We start from the raw sequence: 18,129 nt of genomic DNA on the forward strand, positions 1-18,129 counted from the left end.
TTAAAAATTCAGAATTCAAGCTAAGGTTTGTACCAAATGCACAGCACTTTTGTACCATTCTTAAGTTGAAAGACCTAAGTGCAACCATCCTAAACAACGGGTTCTCAAGGGTTCTTGGGGTGTCATTTAACTTTTCCCTTGGTCTTCTCTTTTTCCTGTAACCTGGAATTTAGATGTGAAGTCTTGAGTATACTTTTTATTTTTTGGTGGGGAGAGGGGGATTATACTTTTTCATTCTGTGTGACATTAAGCGCTGTGACCACATGCTGGGTCATGTAATACAATGCTAACATCTGCTACTGGATCAAAGCGGCGGCAAGTATACGCCTCACCGCACAGTGCATTCTTGCCTTTTCAGGTGGCGGGTAGCCTGTGATGAAGCCCTTTGATGAAGTGTGTGAACTCCCCACATCTCTGTCTCACTCTCCTCTGTTCCTGCCCCTCTTCTCCATTCACTGTGCCTTCTGCCAGGCAAGATTTTGCTGAATCGACCTCCCAGGCTTGCATTGTGAATGTGGAAAACTTTTTCCAACGAAACAAATTAATTTTAATTTTCAAAATCTAAATAACGTGTAATGCAATGTCGATTATGCTTTTTCATGGCCCCCTCTTAGGATTTTGCCTTATCTTGGAAGGGGCCCCTCGTCTGAACCCCCACTGATCTTCAGGCCTGGCCTGCCGGGAACCTCGGTGCTGTTGGGCGGGTCACACCTGCAAGCCAGCAGAGACCTGATTCCTGTGCGAAGCCCAGGAGGGATGGCTGAGCTCAGGGGCCCACCCATGGCGACTCAGGAGTTAAAAACTCTAACTCACTAAACCCCCCAGGGCTCGTGGAGTTGGAGACGATGCCAACCTAGAGCTCATGCAACCACAGGGCAAGGAGCCAGGCCTGGACTCAGTTTCCAGCCTCTAGATGGGACCACTGTTGGAGTCAGCCAGGGAACGCCGATAAACCTCTCAGAGCCGCATGGACGGTGGCCAAACTCGGGCACACATCGAACTAACGGGATCAAAACCTCATTGTCTCCAACACGTGGTCTGTGGTTCATCTGGAGTTTTAAAATTCTGTTTCAGAAATTTATTTATTTTTAAAAATTATTTGACTGTGCCAATTATTATTAGTTGCAGCATGCAGAATCTTTAGTTACAGCACTCAGGATCTTCAGTCGTGGCGTGTGGGATCGAGTTCCCTGACCAAGGATTGAACCTGGGCCCTCTGTATTGAGAAGGAGGAGGCTTAGCCACTGAACTACCAGGGCAGTTCCAAGAAATTTACTTGTATCACAGTCTTACAAAAATATGCAAGTCCCATGCCATATTACATGTATTTTTTTTCAGTGGGTCTCTTGTATCAGAGTGAAAGTAGAAACTTATAGAAAATGTGAACCACGATGTTATTAGGCAAAATTCCTGGGGGCAGCATCAGATGAGAAAACCAAGTATAACTAGAGGATGTCTCACCTGTGCAGCTGTATCTTCTCCTTTGATCCTCAGAAGAGGCTGGCCTCATTGCCCCTAGTTTATACACAGAACTATCAGAACCCTAAGGTTTAGGAGCAGAACAGGCTAGAAACGGAGAGAGAAGGTCACAGAGCTGGCAAAGGAAGGCCAGGACTCTGAGTTGCATATGGCTCTCAAGCTCCTCATCTTTGACTACAATATGCCATATGCCTCCATGTGTAGCCACACAAGCAAAACCAAAACACTGGAAACAAGAGAGATCAGTATCATTAAAATGTTTCCCAGGTTTTCTTTGCAGAAATCCACATTCCTGATAAGACCAACATGGCCCTTCTACTACAGGCTCATTCCTTGGCCTTTTCCCCTGGTTTCCTGAGCTTCAGGAAAGAGTGAAGTCCCTTGAAGCATCTGTGCTCCTTCCCAACCCAGTGCCTTTGCACATGCGGTTGCCCCTGCTAGTCTCTGTTTTCCCTTCAAGTCTGGGCAGCTTCTGTTTTCCCAGGAAGCCTGTTCTGACTTAGAGTAGGTCAGGCCATCACGTCACTGGTCTCAGAGTGTCCTGCTTCTCCCGGACAGCACCTTCACACCTCCAGGGGTCAGGGTGACCAGGTCGTGGGTTCAGGGCCTGAGCTCCTGAGGTTTCTAATTTCCACAGGAGGTCTTAAGTGCCTGCATGTGGCTGGGTGTGATTGGAGCCCAGTCCCTTCCGTCTGTGGGACTCGGGTTCTTTATCAGTAAAACAGGGCCTGTGACTTTCTTTGAATCTGTGGTTGCTTCTGTGAACTCTCAAGTCGTATCTTACCCTCTGCGTACAGGACAGACACCCAAACGGATAAGCTTTTAAGGCATCCTCAAGCATTAAATCAGTATTCTGGGTGGAATGCTGAGATATCCCTGTATCACAGTAGCCCCGAAGGCAGGTGACAGGCCTTCTCTACATCAGGATGGTGGCCTTCCCAGTCTTCCCCAGGCCCTCCCAGCCTGTTCCCCGAGCTCCCCCACCCAGCACTGTCCCTACCCCATGGAGCCTTCCCATCTTTTTACCATCCTTCCTCCAATCCTTGAAGGCTGGGACTCCCCTGGGGGTCTAGTGGCTAAGACTCTGAGCTCTCCATGCAGGGGGCTGGGATTCAATCCCTGGTCAGGGGACTAGATCCCATATGGCCCACCTAGGACCTGGGGCAGCCAGAAAAAAAAAAAAATTCTTGAAGACTCCTTGGCCTACTGCATTGTCAGTGGTTCTTGGGGGTGTGAGTTAATATTCCATGACACCAAGTGTATCCCATCCCAAGGCTGTCTCCTTCCTCCTTTTCTTGGTTTCGATCTTTCTATTCTTTAACGAAATTATGGTAAAAATAAATGTGTGTGTGTTGTTTTAACTTGAAGAAAATCTGAAGCCCCAGTCTTCTACTGGTGTGGGAAACAAGGGCCTGAGGACGCTTAGCAGAATGGACACCAAGTTCCTAAGAGGCTAATGTGTCTGCTCCAGGCCGGGACTGGGGTTTCCTTTCCAAGCTAGCACCCTCTCTCCAGTTCCCCACTTCCCCCTCTTCACCTCTCACAGGAGGTGAAGTTTGCAGAGGCTTCTGGGACCAAAGGAGGCTGAGGTCTCTAGGTCAATGCACTCACTCCACAGTCCAGCAAGAGGTCACCTTCCCGCAACGCCCTAACCCCCCGCCGCCCCCCCAGGCCAGCACTGCCGGCTCTTCCCACTCTCCTTGGGTGTCTCCACGCAAGCACTAGGAGCCAACCTATCTCACCTCCCCAACACTAGCTTGGCTAGTTGGTGATCAGCGCACCGGGCGCTGGGTAGGTGTTCAGTTAACTTTTGCCAAAGGAATGAATGAATGAACCACGCGCTCGGGGGAAGGCTCCTTCCAGGGGTCCTGCTGGTTCGCTCAGCCCCAGGCCTCTCCCCCAAGCCGGGGGCGGCGGGGGGGGGGGGGGGGACCTCACATCACTGGGAGTCGGTCTGATGTAGAAGTTGCACGAATTGCCAAGACGACTCCCCCTGCCCGCTTCCCGGCCAGGAGGCACCTCCTTTCTGGGTGTATGAGATCCAGCCCTCGGGAGGGCCCCCCGACTCGCAGAAGTCCCGCACATCAGGAGGAGACGACAACCCCTGGGGGGGGCGCTCCTTTGAGGGTGGGGGTCGTGGGCGTGGAGCGCGGGGCAGGGCCGCCGGGGGCCGAGGGCGCGCGCGCGGCTGCCCGCCCGCCGCCTCCGGCCGCCGGCCCGCCTCCCGCTGGCGCTCCCGGCCTTTCCCATCCGGCCCGCGGCGCCCCGCCCGCCCCGTCCCACATGACACCGCCTCCGCCGCAAACTTTTTCCACCCCCTCCTGCCGCGGCCCGAGAGGGCTGGAAAATGGCGGCCTAGGCGCGGAGTTTCCTGGCGCGGCGGCGGCCCGGGCGCGGGGGGCGCGGGCGGCAGCATGACGCGCTGGGTGCCCACCAAGCGCGAGGAGAAATACGGCGTGGGTGAGCACCTCCGCGCGCCGCGCGGGGCTCTGGGCCGCCGGGGGCGCGCCCCGGAGCCTGTTGCCGGCGGCCCGGGCGGGGACGCGGGGTGACCGCGGCGCCCCGAGCCCCGCGTCCCCAGCCCTACCCCCCTGCCCGAGGGGTCCGATCGCGCTCCCGTCGGCGGGCACTGCCCACTCGGCGCCCGGGGCGCACGCCGTCCCCGCGCTCGCTCCGGAGCCCGCGCGAGCCGGGCCGGGGACACGCGGGTGTGTGTGTGTGTTTGGGGGAGGGGGACACGGCGGGTTGTGTCACGTCCCGAGGGTGTCCCCTCCGACACCCAGCTCTCGGGACGGGCACCGCGGCGGCCGAACCCTCCAGCCTCCCGGGGCTTGCCCCCGGACTCCCGGATCCCAGCTGGGCCGGGCCCGGCCGGGAGGCCCCCGGGGGGCATTGTTCAGCCGCGCCTTTTTTTTTTTTTTCTGCTTTTCGGGTGAAGTTGTGCTCAGCGTCTGGGGCTCCCGGGTGGACCGTTTCGAGTTGCAGCGATCACGGAGAGAACTGTGCTCTCCTCCGTGGGGGTGGGCGGGAGGAGGTGGCCCGTGGGACCGGGGGCGGTCCATCGCACGACCCGGCAGCTCGGTGGTCCTGCCCTGGAAGGCGCGGGACCCTGGGGACTGCAGCCGAGCGCGTCCCCGGAGCCCGGGAGCGGGGTTAGGAAGGGCTGACGGGTTTTGGCTCCACGGCTCTTTGTCGTTTGCGGAGGGGAGTGAAGGGAGTCCGGTTGCAAGTTTACATTTCTGGCCAAGTACACATACATTCCAGAGACAGACACTTTCCTTAAGGGCCAAACAAGCGGCCCCCTTGGGCCCCGTACGCCCTGCAGCCCCACTGGCGGGGCCTGGCCTGCCGGGGCCTGTGGGTTCCTGCCTTCTCTTGACTTACCCACCCAAGGCTTCTGTCTGCGTTGGCGGCTGGTCCCCCAGCTCCATAGCTTCCCAGTTGGTTTTCAGTCTCTTTCCTCCTGCTCCAGGGTCCAAAGCGGGGACCCTGGACCATCTCCTCAGCCAGGCTGGACTCTGCCTGACCTGGGCCTCCCTCTGAAGGCAGGGGATGCCGCCCTGGGGTTCCTGGTCCCTCGCCTGTCTTGCCCTTGCGGCTCTGAACCTTTGCAATGTGGTCACCCAGAGTGTCTTCCCACTCCCGCTGCCGGTCTGGTTCAGGCCTCCCACTACTGCGAAGCCTCCTGGGTGGCGCTTGTCCCCAAGGCACTCTCTTTTCTTTCTGTGATGCCAGTGGCTTATCTGCGAGATGCCAGAGACGCAGAGTGGGCACAGGGACAGTCCTAGGTCCCCTCTGGCCCCGCGCTGTGTTAGTGCAGGAGCGGCCCTGTTTCAGGACTGCAGTGGCTGAATTCCCTCCCCTCCACCTTTTAGAGACTCAGGCATCTGAGACTCAGGCTTGTTTACAAATGTCAACAGCCCAACAGAGCTGGGCTTTCTGATGGCAGCTCTGTTTCTAAACTTCTAAGTGGCATCCTGTGTGCATTCAGATGGTTTCAGACCCATAGAAATAACCCCATCCGTCTGCATTGGATGAGGGAGATTTGGGGGTGGTGGAGTTTCCTGCTGGGGTAACTGCAACCTGGTGGGGGGTGGGGGGGTCTGGGCTGTGGGGAGCCTGTTGGGATGCTGTGTTTAAGCTGAGGGCTGAGGGCTGACCCTCGGGGAACTTTGCGCTGAGAGATGAAGGAGGAGCTGGAGCTCTGGGGAGAGGGGGGCAGAGGGCAGGAGACCACCATCCTGCTCGGGACTTGGCCCCTCGTCCTGTGTGCTGGGATCTACTCACTGTCCCCCCCCGCCCCCTGCCATTTCACAGAGGCCGAGGACAGATGAATGCCACTGAAACCCTGGTGGTGGCTCTAGAGCTCATTTATGGTCGACTGGCCTAGCCCCCAACCAGGTGATGGGGAAGGGGCTTCTCTTTAGGATACCATGTTTTTTTTTTTTTACACTTTTTATTTTATATTGGAGTCTAGCTGATTAACAGTGCTGTGATATTTTAGGTCCGCAGCAAAGTGACTCAGCTGTACAGATACATGTATCCGTTCTCCCCCAAACTCTCCTCCCATCCAAGCTGCCACATAAGGTCGAGCAGAGTTCCCTGTGTCAACCAGTAGGACCATGTTGGTTATCCATTTTAAATATAGTAAGGTGTACATGTTGATCCTGGGACACCGTATTTGAAGACAGCTTGATCCTCTTGGTTCCTGGGGTGACCTGGATGGTGCCAGTGATCACCCTATAGATGGCTGAATAGTGGCTTGTGTCTCGAGACCGAAGGGAACATTCAGGAGCAGGGTCTGCCCACTGGGGAGGCGGCTCTGGGCATGACCGTGGCTGTGTCCTTTCTGCAGTAAGGCACATGCCTTCTGGAAGCTTTGGTGGCTCAGTGGTAAAGAACTCGCCTACCAATGCAGGAGACGCAAGAGACTCGGGTTTGGTCTCTGGGTTGGGAAGATCTCCTGGAGGAGGGCATGGCATTCCACTCCAGTATTCTTGCCTGAGAAGTCCCATGGACAGAAGAGCCTGCTGGGCTACAGCCCATGGGGTCGCAAAGGGTCAGACACGACTGAAGTGACTTAGCATGCATGCATGGCGGTTCCTTCTGGTGTCACACCTTGGCTCATACTTTGGTTTGAAGAAAACTCCCAAGTTGAAGAGTTTCAAAGAAGAGAAGTTTTCTGGATGGTTTCGGAGGCAGTTCTGGGAAGGATGTGAGTGGCAGTCAGGTGGTCAGGAGACCCGGAGGGGGCTGTTCTACTCAGTGTCACCAGGAGAAGATGACAAGACAACCCAACTTTGAGCAGCAAAAGGAGCTTTAAATACGTCCTGTCAAGGAGGGCAGGCAGGCTTAGAACTCCCGAATTGGGGCAGGGGGAAGCCAAGGGTGCTTGCACCAGGCGCCCCTCCTGTCTGGGAGTTGCCTGGGGAGGGGTCCCCCTGGTCCTCAGGGCCTGGGCTGGCTGGGAAGATGGAAGTGCTGTAAGTAAGAATCCATTTCCCCAAGCTAACTGGCTCTTTCTGCCTAAGGGAACACTCTTAGAGAGCCCTTTCACCAACCACAAAACTTTTTTGGCCGGAGCCTCGTAAGGGGACTGTGTCTCCCTAGATGGGCTCTGGTGGGTCTGTGGGCGGGCCATGCTTCCAGCGACTTGGCCTGTGAATAGATCACGAGGGGAGAGAAAATGGTGAAACTCTTATCTCATTTGCAAACATGAATCACAGCTCATTGTCTGCAAGTACTTAGGTTCTGTTAGAAGCATTGTTTGTAAGTGAGACACTTCAGTTATTTATTTATTCTGTAAAGTCGGGAAAGGAGTAAACAGCTGATCTCTTGCTTCCTCAGCAAAGGCAGGAAATCCCGGCACCCCCGGGATTCGTGGGGTTGGGCCGGGGGTGGGGGCGGCACGGTGATGGCCACCTGTGCAATTGACTAGCCTGTTCCTGTCTCCCCTTGGGTGTGAGTTTGGTGGGTCAGTGTTTACAGACTGGTTTATTAACACAAGGCATGAACTTTGACCTAACTCAGTCACACTCAGGGGTTGGGCCAGATGAACTTTTCCATCACCCCCCAACTAAGTTGAGTCATAAGGTCCCAACACCTGTAAAACTGTGTTCATGTGGATCCAGTTGCTAAGATTAGGTGAAAAGATGCAGGGTTGTAATTCTCAACCTGATGGTGTTTGCCTTATAAGAATTCACTTAAGCCATATGTTTGATCTGGGAAGTTTTCTGAGGATGGTGGGCTCATATCTCCTTGATGGTGTGGGAGACAGAACATTCCCCACCACCCCCCACCTCCCGCCAAATATCCACTCCCTAATCCCCAAGACTTATGAAGATGATGTGTGACATGACAGAAGGGACTTGGCAGGTGTGGTTACGGTTATGAACCCTGAAATGGGTTGATTAGTCCTAAGTTACTCACCTGGAGCTGAAGCCCCAATACTTTGGCCACCTGATGTGAAGAGCCGACTTGCTGGAAAAGACCCTGATGCTGGGAAAGATGGGGGGCAGGAGGAGAAGGGGATGACAGAGGATGAGATGGTTGGATGGCATCACCGACTCGATGGACATGGGTTTGAGCAAGTTCCAGGAGCTGGTGATGGACAGGGAGGCCTAGTATGCTGTAGTCTGTGGGGTCACAAAGAGTGGGACACGACTGAACAGAAGCAGCACCCCTGGGTCCCCTGAGCAGAGAACTTTCTCTGTCTGCTCACAGGAGCAGTGGTTGTTCAAGTGGACTCAGAGGTTCCGAGCCTTGGAAGGGCTGTGTGCCCCCTTGCTGGCCCAGAGATGTAGGGGCCCACTTGCTAGGACTGCAGGGAGCTCAGGGTAGCCCAGCTGACAGCCAGCGAGGAAACGGGGACCTCGGACCTGCAACCACAGCTGGCTTCTGCCAGTGCCCCTGATAAGCCCGGAAACAGATTCATCCCAGAGCCTCCCGTGAGAGCCCAGCTGGCCAGCACCTTGGCTCTGAGACCCAGGAACGCTGGGCGTCTGACTTGAAGCACAGTGAGATAATAAACGTGGCTGGTTTTCAACTGCCAAGGGCGTGGTGATGGGTTATGGCAGCAGTAGGGCGTGAATGGAGGTGGTGTGGCGAGCAGCCCGGGCGAGACTGGGTTCTCTTTCCAGCCTTAGCTTTGCCAGGAGGCAGGTTGACCTCCATGTGTCCTTCGCTCTTCACTCCAGGCCGAACTCAAACAGGGAATGTGGGTATTGGCACTGAGACATCTTTAACTCCTGGGTCTTAGTCATCATGTGGCCCTTGAGCAAATGATTCCTGCTTCCTTAGCCTCGGTTTCCTCATCTGGAAAGGAGACTCAAGCCTGCCTTCCGCAGAGACCGGTGGGGATTCATTGAGATAGTGTCCTCATAGCACAAAGCACTGAGGTCAGCATTTGAGATAAGCCAGGCAGTCCATGGAGCCATGCTTTTAGTAATTTTTTTAATTTAATGAATTGCAGTTTAGAAATGTGGTGACAAGCGATTTCCTCTTTGGATTCGACAGTCACCGTGGCTGAAGGAAGGCTCTTCTTCCAAAGTTAATTTTCTACCGGGGAGTGTGACATTTGCTTGATAATAGAGATTATGATGTGTGTATTCAGATTAGCTCTGAGCAATGGTAATTGCTAGGAATATGGTAGTATTCCAATAATTTGGGAGTGTGGAGCTGCAGAGAGATCCTTCATATTGCTTGGAATAGCAAGCAAGCTGCTACTTTGGGGGATGAAAAATTATATTTGATTGTAAGTAAATAGAAATGCAGACATTTTCATTCACTGGAGTTGCAGAAAAACAAAACTTAAGAGCGTATTATATTTCTGCAAATCTGATTTTACTTTGGAAACATTATACACATTTTAAATGTGTTGTTGTGCCAGGGTTGGCCCAGAATAGCAGAGTGTTATCAGGATTGCCTGAGGTTGTGGGAATTGTTCTTTTGCTTGTGTTCTTGTGACCTCTGAGGATACAGGTAGTGATCTCAGAGGAGGAAATGGTGAGTCCTGAGCTGGGTGCAGCCCAGAAGCCAAGTGCCTGTGCCCGAGGGCCCCTGTGACCTCTCTCTGTCTCTCTCGCTCCTCTCTTTTTTCCCCTGCTTCCTTCTTTCCTTTCTCCCCTCCTTCCGCTCTTTTCGTTAGGCTTTGGATTTCCGTATAATTACACACAGCAGTTGTAAGAAGTAATACAGAGACCCCCACGTACATACACATTGCCGGTTTTCCCCAAGGTTCTATCTTGTAAAACTCCAACACAGCGTCAGAACCTGGATGTAGACGTTGAAGATACGGAGCATCTCCACCCCCCCAGGACCCCTCCTTCTCTTGCCACCCTGCCCCTCCCGCTTCCCTGCCCCATAATCCCTGGCAACCATTAATCTGACCTCTATGTCTGCAATTTTGTAATTTCACGAATGTTACGTGAGTGGGATCTTGAGTATGTAACCTTTCTGGATTGCCTTTTTCCCTCAGCATACTTCTCCAGAGAGTCACCAGATTGCTGTGTGTATCAACGATTTGTTCCTTTTCTTTGCTGAGTAGTGTCCCGTGGTGTTGGACGTGCCACACATGGTTTAACCATTCATTCGTTGAAGGATGTCTGGTTTTGGCTATTATGAGTAAAGCTGCTGTGAACACTCTTGCACAGGTTTTGTGTGTGTGTGTGTGTGTGTGTGTGTGAACAGAAATCTCCATCTTCTGGGATAAATGCCTAGGAGTGCAATTGTGTTTTGTTTGTTTTTAATTTTTAAAAAATTTTTGGCCACACTGTGCAGTATGTGGGATCTTAGTTCCCAGATCAGGTATTGAACCTGTGCCCCCTGCATTGGGAGCAGAGTCTTTAAGCACCTGACTGCCAGGGAAGTCCCAGGAGCGCGATTATTGAATTGTCTGGTAGTTTGGCTTTTTAAGAAACTGTTAACACCAGACTTTTCCCCAGTGGCTTAGCCGTTTTACATTCCCACCAGCTGTGTGCATATGTGCATGTTTGTGCATGTGTGTGGGTGTGTGCTTGTGTGTGTATGCGAAGGTGTGTGTACATGTGTGTCTGCACGCGTGTGTATGTGAAGGTGTGCATGTGCGTGCGTGTGTACTTGAAGGTATGTGTGTGCACGCATGTGCACATGTATATGTGAATGTGTGCAGGTGTGTGCGTGTGTGTGTGCGTGTATGTGTGTGTGCGTGCATGTGTGTGTGAGAGCCAGTCTCTCCGCATCCTTACTGACACATGTTCTCTGTTTTCCCCAGTCTGAGCGGCGTCTCATTGGAGTTGGAATTTGCGTTTCCCTCACTGCAGTGCTCCTTGAAGGAGATCTGGGTGTAATCTGGGAGATGAGCCAGGCTGGGTGCTGGGTGGAGCGGGGGCTGCTGATGGATTTGGTGAGATAGTTGGGTTTGCGCAGGGAAGGGCCAGCAGTCCGGTTTGCAGGGAAGATTCTGGAGGGGTAGGCTGGAGGCAGTCTGACGGTGTGGAGGTACACAGGGCTCACCCAGACGCTCGCTTTTCAGACTCTCTGTGTCCTGGGGTCGTCCTCAGAGAGGAGCGTGGTGAAGAGGAGGTGCCATTTCACACAAGGGACTTGCGCATCCGCGGAGTTTGGTGTCTGTGTGCTTGAACCAGTCCCCTGTGGACACAGGGCAGGGGGGTGACTGTGGGTTGCTGCCTGCCCGTGCACACACTTAGGTGGCCTAAACAGCAGGAATTTTTACCTCCCAGTTCTGGTGGCCAGGGGCCAGGGCCTGGGTGTCGGAGGGGCTGGTTCCTGCTGGGACTTCTCATCGGTTTGCAGGTCTTGCCGTGCCCTCCCATGGGCCCCCCTTGCGTGTGTCTCTGTCCTAATCTCTTCTTGTAAAGACCCCCCTCATGGATGAGAATTCACCCTGATGACTTCATTTTGCCCTCATCACTTACTTAAAGACCTTGTCTCCATATCCTGTCACATTCTGTGATATTGGGGTTTGAGCTTCAACCTTTGAGTTTGGGAGGACACAGCCACTGACAGTGTGACTGCCACGACTTAAATTAAGGCTTCTCCTCTTACGTTTCACTCTGCCTTTGGCGGGGGGGTCGCCATCTGGGTGACTTTTTCGGTAAGGGTGTGGGTCCCCAGTGCTGGGTGGACCCCAGGGAGGTGAGAGGTGGGCGCTCGTGGTGGAAGCCCCTCTGCTTTGGTCACAAGGCTCACAGAATCTACTTCAGGACTCTAGTTAGTTTCTGTGTTAAATGTGGAAATTCCTTGCTATCACGTTATGGACAGCACTTTAAGGTCAGGTCATTTGGGACCTGAAAAGAAGCTATGCAGGTTTGAAATGTGGTGTCACAGCCTGGGGGGGGTGTAGACAGATGACTCATCAAGCGTCACCCACCTGTGCCCACCTGGCTGAGTCTCAGGAGACTGAGACATCCCCCTTAGGTTTGTTTCTAGTCTCTTACCAACTGTGTTTCTGTGGCTCGAATAGAGTGGCCAGATCCTGCTGGATCTGGAATCCCAGTTCTCCCGTGATGGCGAGGAGGCCCTGGGTACCCAAGTTGCTCATTCACGTTGGCCCAGCAGACAACCCCAGGGGCTACTCTTCACTTTGCGGACCAGGAGGCTGGCTCTGCCAACAGTCACCGCAGGCCCAGCCCACAGTGGCCCCGGGGTGCTCGTGCGGCGCTTGGTCTCCGTCGCCAACGGGCCAGGGCAGGGTGTTGCTGGTGGCAGGTCGTCTGGATGATTGAGTGTAAGCTCCGTGTTTGCTCAAGACTCTGCAGGCATCCGCCTACCTGCATGCTGGTGGGCTGCTGTGTGTACATACACAGAGGCGCTCTCTGCCTTCAAAAGGCAGATGGTTTCACCCCAGACAGATGCCTATCAGCTTGTTAAATTTTCATCTGGGTGCCTTAAGGAGAAAAAGATGTTTTCTTTTGGCATGCGGTGTGTGCCAAGAGATCACAGGTTTGGGGTAGGAGAGATTCCTCTTTGAATCTCAGCTCCACCTCCTCCTAGCCAAGTGACTTGGCTGAATTGTTTGCCTTAAGCTTTCTCCTTTGTAAAAACTGGTGATCACGCCAACCTCCTTGGGCAGTTCTGGGGATAAAGAGATAGCCCACCTCAAACCTGGCCCCTGGGCTGTGCTTGGCAAAGGTTAGTTCCTTTTGTTATTGATTGTGAGAAGCCTTAGGCTGCTGTAGTGAGCTCACGCTCTGCCGGGCTCCCCACTCTGACTGGGGGACCAAAGCAATGTGGACCCTGTTGCTTCTCATCTCCTGCTGGTTGGGAGCTGCAGGTGGAGGATGGGGAGAGATGTTTCATGGCTTCCCTAAAAGTTTAATGTTCACACTGAGGTCAGACCAGCGGCCTGAGTTCCTACGGATTCCCAGGGCAGATCCCTAAAGCTTCCAGGGATATATCTCTCATCAAAAATGTTGCTCTGTCTTTTTTCCTGGCCCATTTGCTGTTCATAGTTGTTCCTGCCTGTCCTCAGGAGTGTGATACAAAGTTTATATGCCTTCTGGAGTGATTTTGTTTAACCTAAGGTGGATACGTTAAGTACACTTTTAGGTACACGTGTAACTATTGTGATTTCTGTTCTGAATTAGGGTTGGCTAGTTGCTGTAACAAACAGCCCCAGCGTTTTGCTGGCTTCATACAATGAAAGTTTGTTTTTTCTTCACGTCACAGTCCAAGTAGGGGTAGGGAGGGGACCCAGGGGCTCTGTTCTGTCTACTCGTACAGGGACTAAGGGTTTTTCTATCCTGTGGCTCTGCCCTCTGCAGCATCTTGCCTTTTTAGCTTGTGGATGGGGGAAGACAGAGATGCAGGACAGTTCACAGGAGATTCTTCCTGGCCAGGACTGGTACCCACACTTCTGCTCTCATTCTTGTGTTCAGAGCTCCGTCCCTGGCCAGCACGTAGGACTCAGAGATATAGTCCTGCTGTGTGCCCCAAAGGAGGAGGACGAGGTGGATCTCCTCCACCTATTCCTATAAATACGTATTTTCCATTGATCAGCACGAACTGTAGTGGACTGGTTAGAAATACGGGCATTGAACACCGGATTGCAAGATCTCACACCTTTTAGTCCCTGACAGTCTGGTGGCAGACCAGATGGCCAGACCCCTGCAAAGATGTGAAGGGATGTGAATGGGGGCAGTTGCTGCCTTTTTCTTTGATGTTTGTTCCACGACTTACATCCTATAGGATTTCAGGATGTTCTTTGTGTACTTAACCCAGAAGGGTCCTGGGGCAAGGGGAGTGGGCCCAGGAGCATAAAGAAGGCTGCCTTCTAAAATGGTCATCTTCATATTTGTTGGCGGTTCCCATTCTCACCACCCTAAAATGTACTTACCACCTCCAGACCCCATTCCCACCCCTGAAGCCTGTTGCAGTCTTCCGGCTTCAGAAGATGTTTACTAAAGCCTGCTGAGAACCGCATCTGCCTCAAAGTGTTGGCGTTTGTTTCTTTATAAGGATGGAATCATTTCTCTTTTTTTGGTAAATTGCAGTATTGTTGATTTACAGTGTTGTGTTAATTTCAGGTGTACAGCAAAGTACAGCTTCGGTTTCATAGATGTATAATGTGTGTGCACATGTGTATACATATGTTCTTTTCTGGATTCTTTTCCATTATAGTTTATCATCAGATGTTGAGTGTAGTTCTCTGTGCTATGTAGTAGGTCCTTGCTGTTTGTCTGTTTTATATAGAGTAGTTTGCATCTGCTAATCTACCCACCCCTCCTTTCCTTTTTGGTGGCTCAGTGGTAAAGAATCTACCTACCAGTGCAGGAGTTGAGTGTTCGATCCCTGGTCCGGGAAGATCCCCTGGAGGAAGAAATGGCAACCCACTCCAGGATTCTTGCCTGGAAAATCCTGTGGACAGAGGAACTTGGCAGACTACAGTCCATGGGGTCACAAGCAGTGGGGCACGACTTAGCAATTGAACAACAGCCTTCCCCTTTGGTAACCATACATTTGTTTTCTGTGTCTGTGATTCTGTTTCTGATCATTTGTACCATTTTTTAAGATTCCACAGGTAAGTAGTAACACGTCCTTGTCTTCCTCTTTCTGACTTGATTCGCGTAGTAGGACAGTGTCCACGTCCATCTGTGTTACTGCTCAGTGCTCAGTCCCGTCACTCAGTTGTGGCCGACTCTCCATGACCCCATGGACTGCTTCCCTGTCCATCACCAACTCCCGGAGCTCGCTCAGACTCATGTCCATCGAGTCAGTGATGCCATCCAACCATCTCATCCTCTGTCGTCCCCTTCTCCTCCTGCCGTTAATCTTTCCCAGCATCAGGGACTTTTCCAGCGAGTCAGTTCTTCTCATCAGGTGGCCAAAGTATTGGAGCTTCAGCTTTAGCATCAGTCCTTCCAATGAATATTCAGGACTAATTGCCTTTAGGATGGATTGGTTGGCTCTCTTTGCAGTTTAAAGGACTCTCAAGAGTCTTCTTCAACATCACAGTCCAATAGCATCAATTCTCCAGTGCTCAGCTTTCCTTATGGTCCAACTCTCACATCCATACATGACTACAGGAAAAACCATAGCTTTGACTGGATGGACCTTTGTTGGCAAAGTAATGTCTCTGCTTTTTATTTTTATTTATTTATTTTTTTATGTCTCTGCTTTTTAATATGCTGCTTAGGTTGGTCATAGCTTTTTTTTCCAAGGAGCAAACATCTTTTAATTTCATGGCTGCAGTCGCCATCTGCAGTGATTTTGGAGCCCAAGAAAATAAAATCTGTCACTCTTCCCATTTTTTCCCCATCTGTTTGCCATGAAGTGATGGCACTGGATGCCATGATCTTCATTTTTTCAAATGTTACTTCAGGTGGCATTATTTCATTCCTTCTTTCTTAAATGGCTGAGTGGCATTTCATTGTGTTTATATACATACACACCACCCTTTCTTTATCCTTTGATCTGTTGATGGACGTTGAGGTTGTTTCCCTGTCTTGGCTGTTGTAAAGACTGCTACAGTGAACGAATCTTCATTTTCTGAAGTAGTGCTTGTCTTTATGACTCAGTGGGTGCTGAAAAGGGCTAGACGGCAGATTGGTCAGAACTGCAGTAACTTAAAGTGGCATGAGGGGGCTGGGTAGTGTGGGATATTAAAGAACGCGGGACCAGGAGTCAGAAGGTCTGGCATCCAGGTCTGGGCCCAACACTTCATACAGCCTTTCCCACCTGCCCGACCTCAGACCCTGCACCTGGGTGCTGGGAGAGCCCCAGAGCCTGTGCTCACCTCTCAGCCGCCCTGGAGGAGCCGCCCAGATCGCGTGTACAGAAGAGCCTGCCCCGGGAAGGAGCATCACTTGGGCTTGCTTGCTGTGTTCCATTCACTTATTATAGAGAACATGGGCAGCATCTGGCGATGGTTTTCATCTGTCTTTAACTGAAAGAGGACCGTGTGAGCTTTTACTTTTCATCGAGTCTTGTAACTTTTATTTTACGTGCGACAGGTTGTCTGATAATTGATTAGCCTTCCGGGCAGCTGAGCATTCTGAATGATCTGCTCAGCTGGGCAGCCAAATCCGTGTGTAGGGCTGAGCAGTGATGTAGTCATGGAGTCAGTGTGTCCCCGCTTCAGGGGTGAACGCGGCCGTCGCCAGCCCCAGGGAGATAAGCCAGAGAAGAAAATGGTACGGCTCCTCCCTCCCTCCCTCCCTCCCTCTCTTCCTTCCTTCTTGTTTACTTGCCAGCTTTGTTCTTAGACATTGAGGATCCAGAGTTAGCCTGTGTCTCATCTCCGCTAGATTCTTGCCTTTGAGTGACTTACCCAAAACTCTGCGGTCTTTGGGGCTTTGGGGATTGCAAGGATGTGGATCTGTTTGATTTTTTTATTTCATGCCTAAACTAACTCGTTCGGTTTGTCTTAGACTGTGTCCTCTGAGCCCTGAGCTTTGTCCAGCCCAGCTCTTGGGATCTCTGATCGGATTTCTGAGACCGTGGTGGCTGCCGCCTGTGTGGAAAGGGCATCCTTTAAGACGCCCTCCCCAGCCTTCTTGGCCTCATTTCCTGCCGCACTTCTGTCCTGCCGGCTGCCTGGCTGGCCCTGGGGCACCATCTGCAATTTCCTGCCTTAGTTCCATGGGTCTCCCCCTCCTGGCATTGCCTCCTGATCCCTTTTGTCCCTCTGTTCCTCTGTCCTCAACCTGGGGCTGGGGGGACAGGGATGTGTGAGGGCTGAGGCCCCAGTGAGAATGGTGCTCAGCCCCAAGGGCCCAGGAGTCTTGAGGGATGAGGAGGGGGGCAGCAGGGGGAGAGCCTGGGCTGGTGGCAAGAAGGCCCTGGGGTCAGGGAGTCAGGATGGAAGAGATCAGAGGCTTCCCTCCCCCAAGCTCACAGCACTCTCAGTTCAGTTCAGTCGCACAGTCATGTCCAACTCTCTGCGACCCCATGGACTGCAGCACGCCAGGCCTCCCTGTCCATCGCCAACTCCTGGAGTTTACTCAGACTCACGTCCCTGGAGTCGGTGATGCCACATCTCAGCACACTGGTTTCCCTCTTAATTTCAGCAGCCTAAGCCCCATACAGCAGATTCTGGGCTGATGGATCCAGGAGTCCTGGTCCTTGCTGCCTGGTTAGGGACTCGGAGCAGCTGCCCTGAATGTGGGGGAGGGGACTAGCCCGAAGCCCACAGCCTTGTCCCTGGAGTATTCAGTGATGGTGAAAGGCGCTCCGTGGTGTCTGACTCTTTGCGACCACATGGACTATACAGTCCATGGAATTCTCCAGGCCAGGATACTGGAGTGAGTAGCCTTTCCCTTCTCCAGGGGATCTTCCCAACCCAGGGATTGAACCCAGGTCTCCTGCCTTGCAGGCAGATTCTTTACCATCTGAGCCGTCAGGGAAGCCCAAGAATACTGGAGTGGGTAGCCTATCCCTTCTCCAGCAGATCTTCCCAACCCAGGAATCGAAACGGAGTTTCCTCCATTGCAGACAGATTCTTTACCAGCTGAGTTATCAGGGAAGCCCCAAGTGTTCAGTGACATCACTGCAAAGAAGGTCCATCGAGGGGAGTTGGCCCCATCCCAGCCAGGATGTGGGGCTGGCTTGCGATGCACTGGGGGCTCCGAAGCCCCTCTGTGCCTTTGTCCTTCCTTTTCGACTGTGGATAACAGTAGTTTCTGCCTCACAGAGTTGCTCAAGGCTTAAATGGGCGAATCCGTGCCAAGCGGGTTTCTGTGATCTGTGTACTAGTGACTTTCTGGGTTGCCTGTATTTTGGTCCTGTGCATTGTAGGGTAGTCAGCAGCACCCTTGGCTCACTTGATCCCACTAGCAATTCCCTTCCTTCAGTGGGGACAACCCAAGATAGGTCCAGACATTGCCACGTGTCCCCGTGGGGGCCGGATGGCTCCCACTGGCGTCAGCAGAGCGCTGGGAGTCACCCCAACTGCTAACCAGCACTCTGTGTGTATTTACTGTAGTGTAGCGTAGCGAGCGCAGTGTAGTATCGCGTAGCGAGCGCGGTGTAGTGTGGTTGTTTGCTGTAGTGCCTGTGTTGTTAGAAGCAAAGTTTTTGCCACACGTTTGGGAGGAAAAGTTAGAAACCTGCAGGACTTGTTTCCAAAGGCGGTGCTTTGGGCAGGAGTGTTAAGAGAAGGGAGCCTGCGGGAGTGGGGGTGGGGCTCACAGCCGGGCACCTGGGCTGTCTGCG

General features: G+C 52.8%; 1 protein-coding gene across 5 annotated transcripts in view; it reads left to right on the plus strand.

Annotated features, from left to right (window-relative positions):
* Window positions 1-3,835: 3,835 nt before the first annotated feature.
* Window positions 3,836-18,129, plus strand: part of DOCK1 (dedicator of cytokinesis 1) — a 563,137-nt gene continuing 548,843 nt past the window's right edge. For all 5 annotated transcript variants that reach the window (XM_052661098.1, XM_052661102.1, XM_052661099.1 and 2 more), the window contains exon 1: window positions 3,836-3,939. In XM_052661098.1, coding sequence (XP_052517058.1) covers window positions 3,894-3,939 — 46 coding nt within the window. In that variant the 5' untranslated portion in view covers window positions 3,836-3,893. The remainder of the gene's footprint in view (window positions 3,940-18,129) is intronic.

Source organism: Budorcas taxicolor, chromosome 23 (assembly GCF_023091745.1).
Source record: "Budorcas taxicolor isolate Tak-1 chromosome 23, Takin1.1, whole genome shotgun sequence".
NCBI classification, from domain to species: domain Eukaryota; kingdom Metazoa; phylum Chordata; class Mammalia; order Artiodactyla; family Bovidae; genus Budorcas; species Budorcas taxicolor.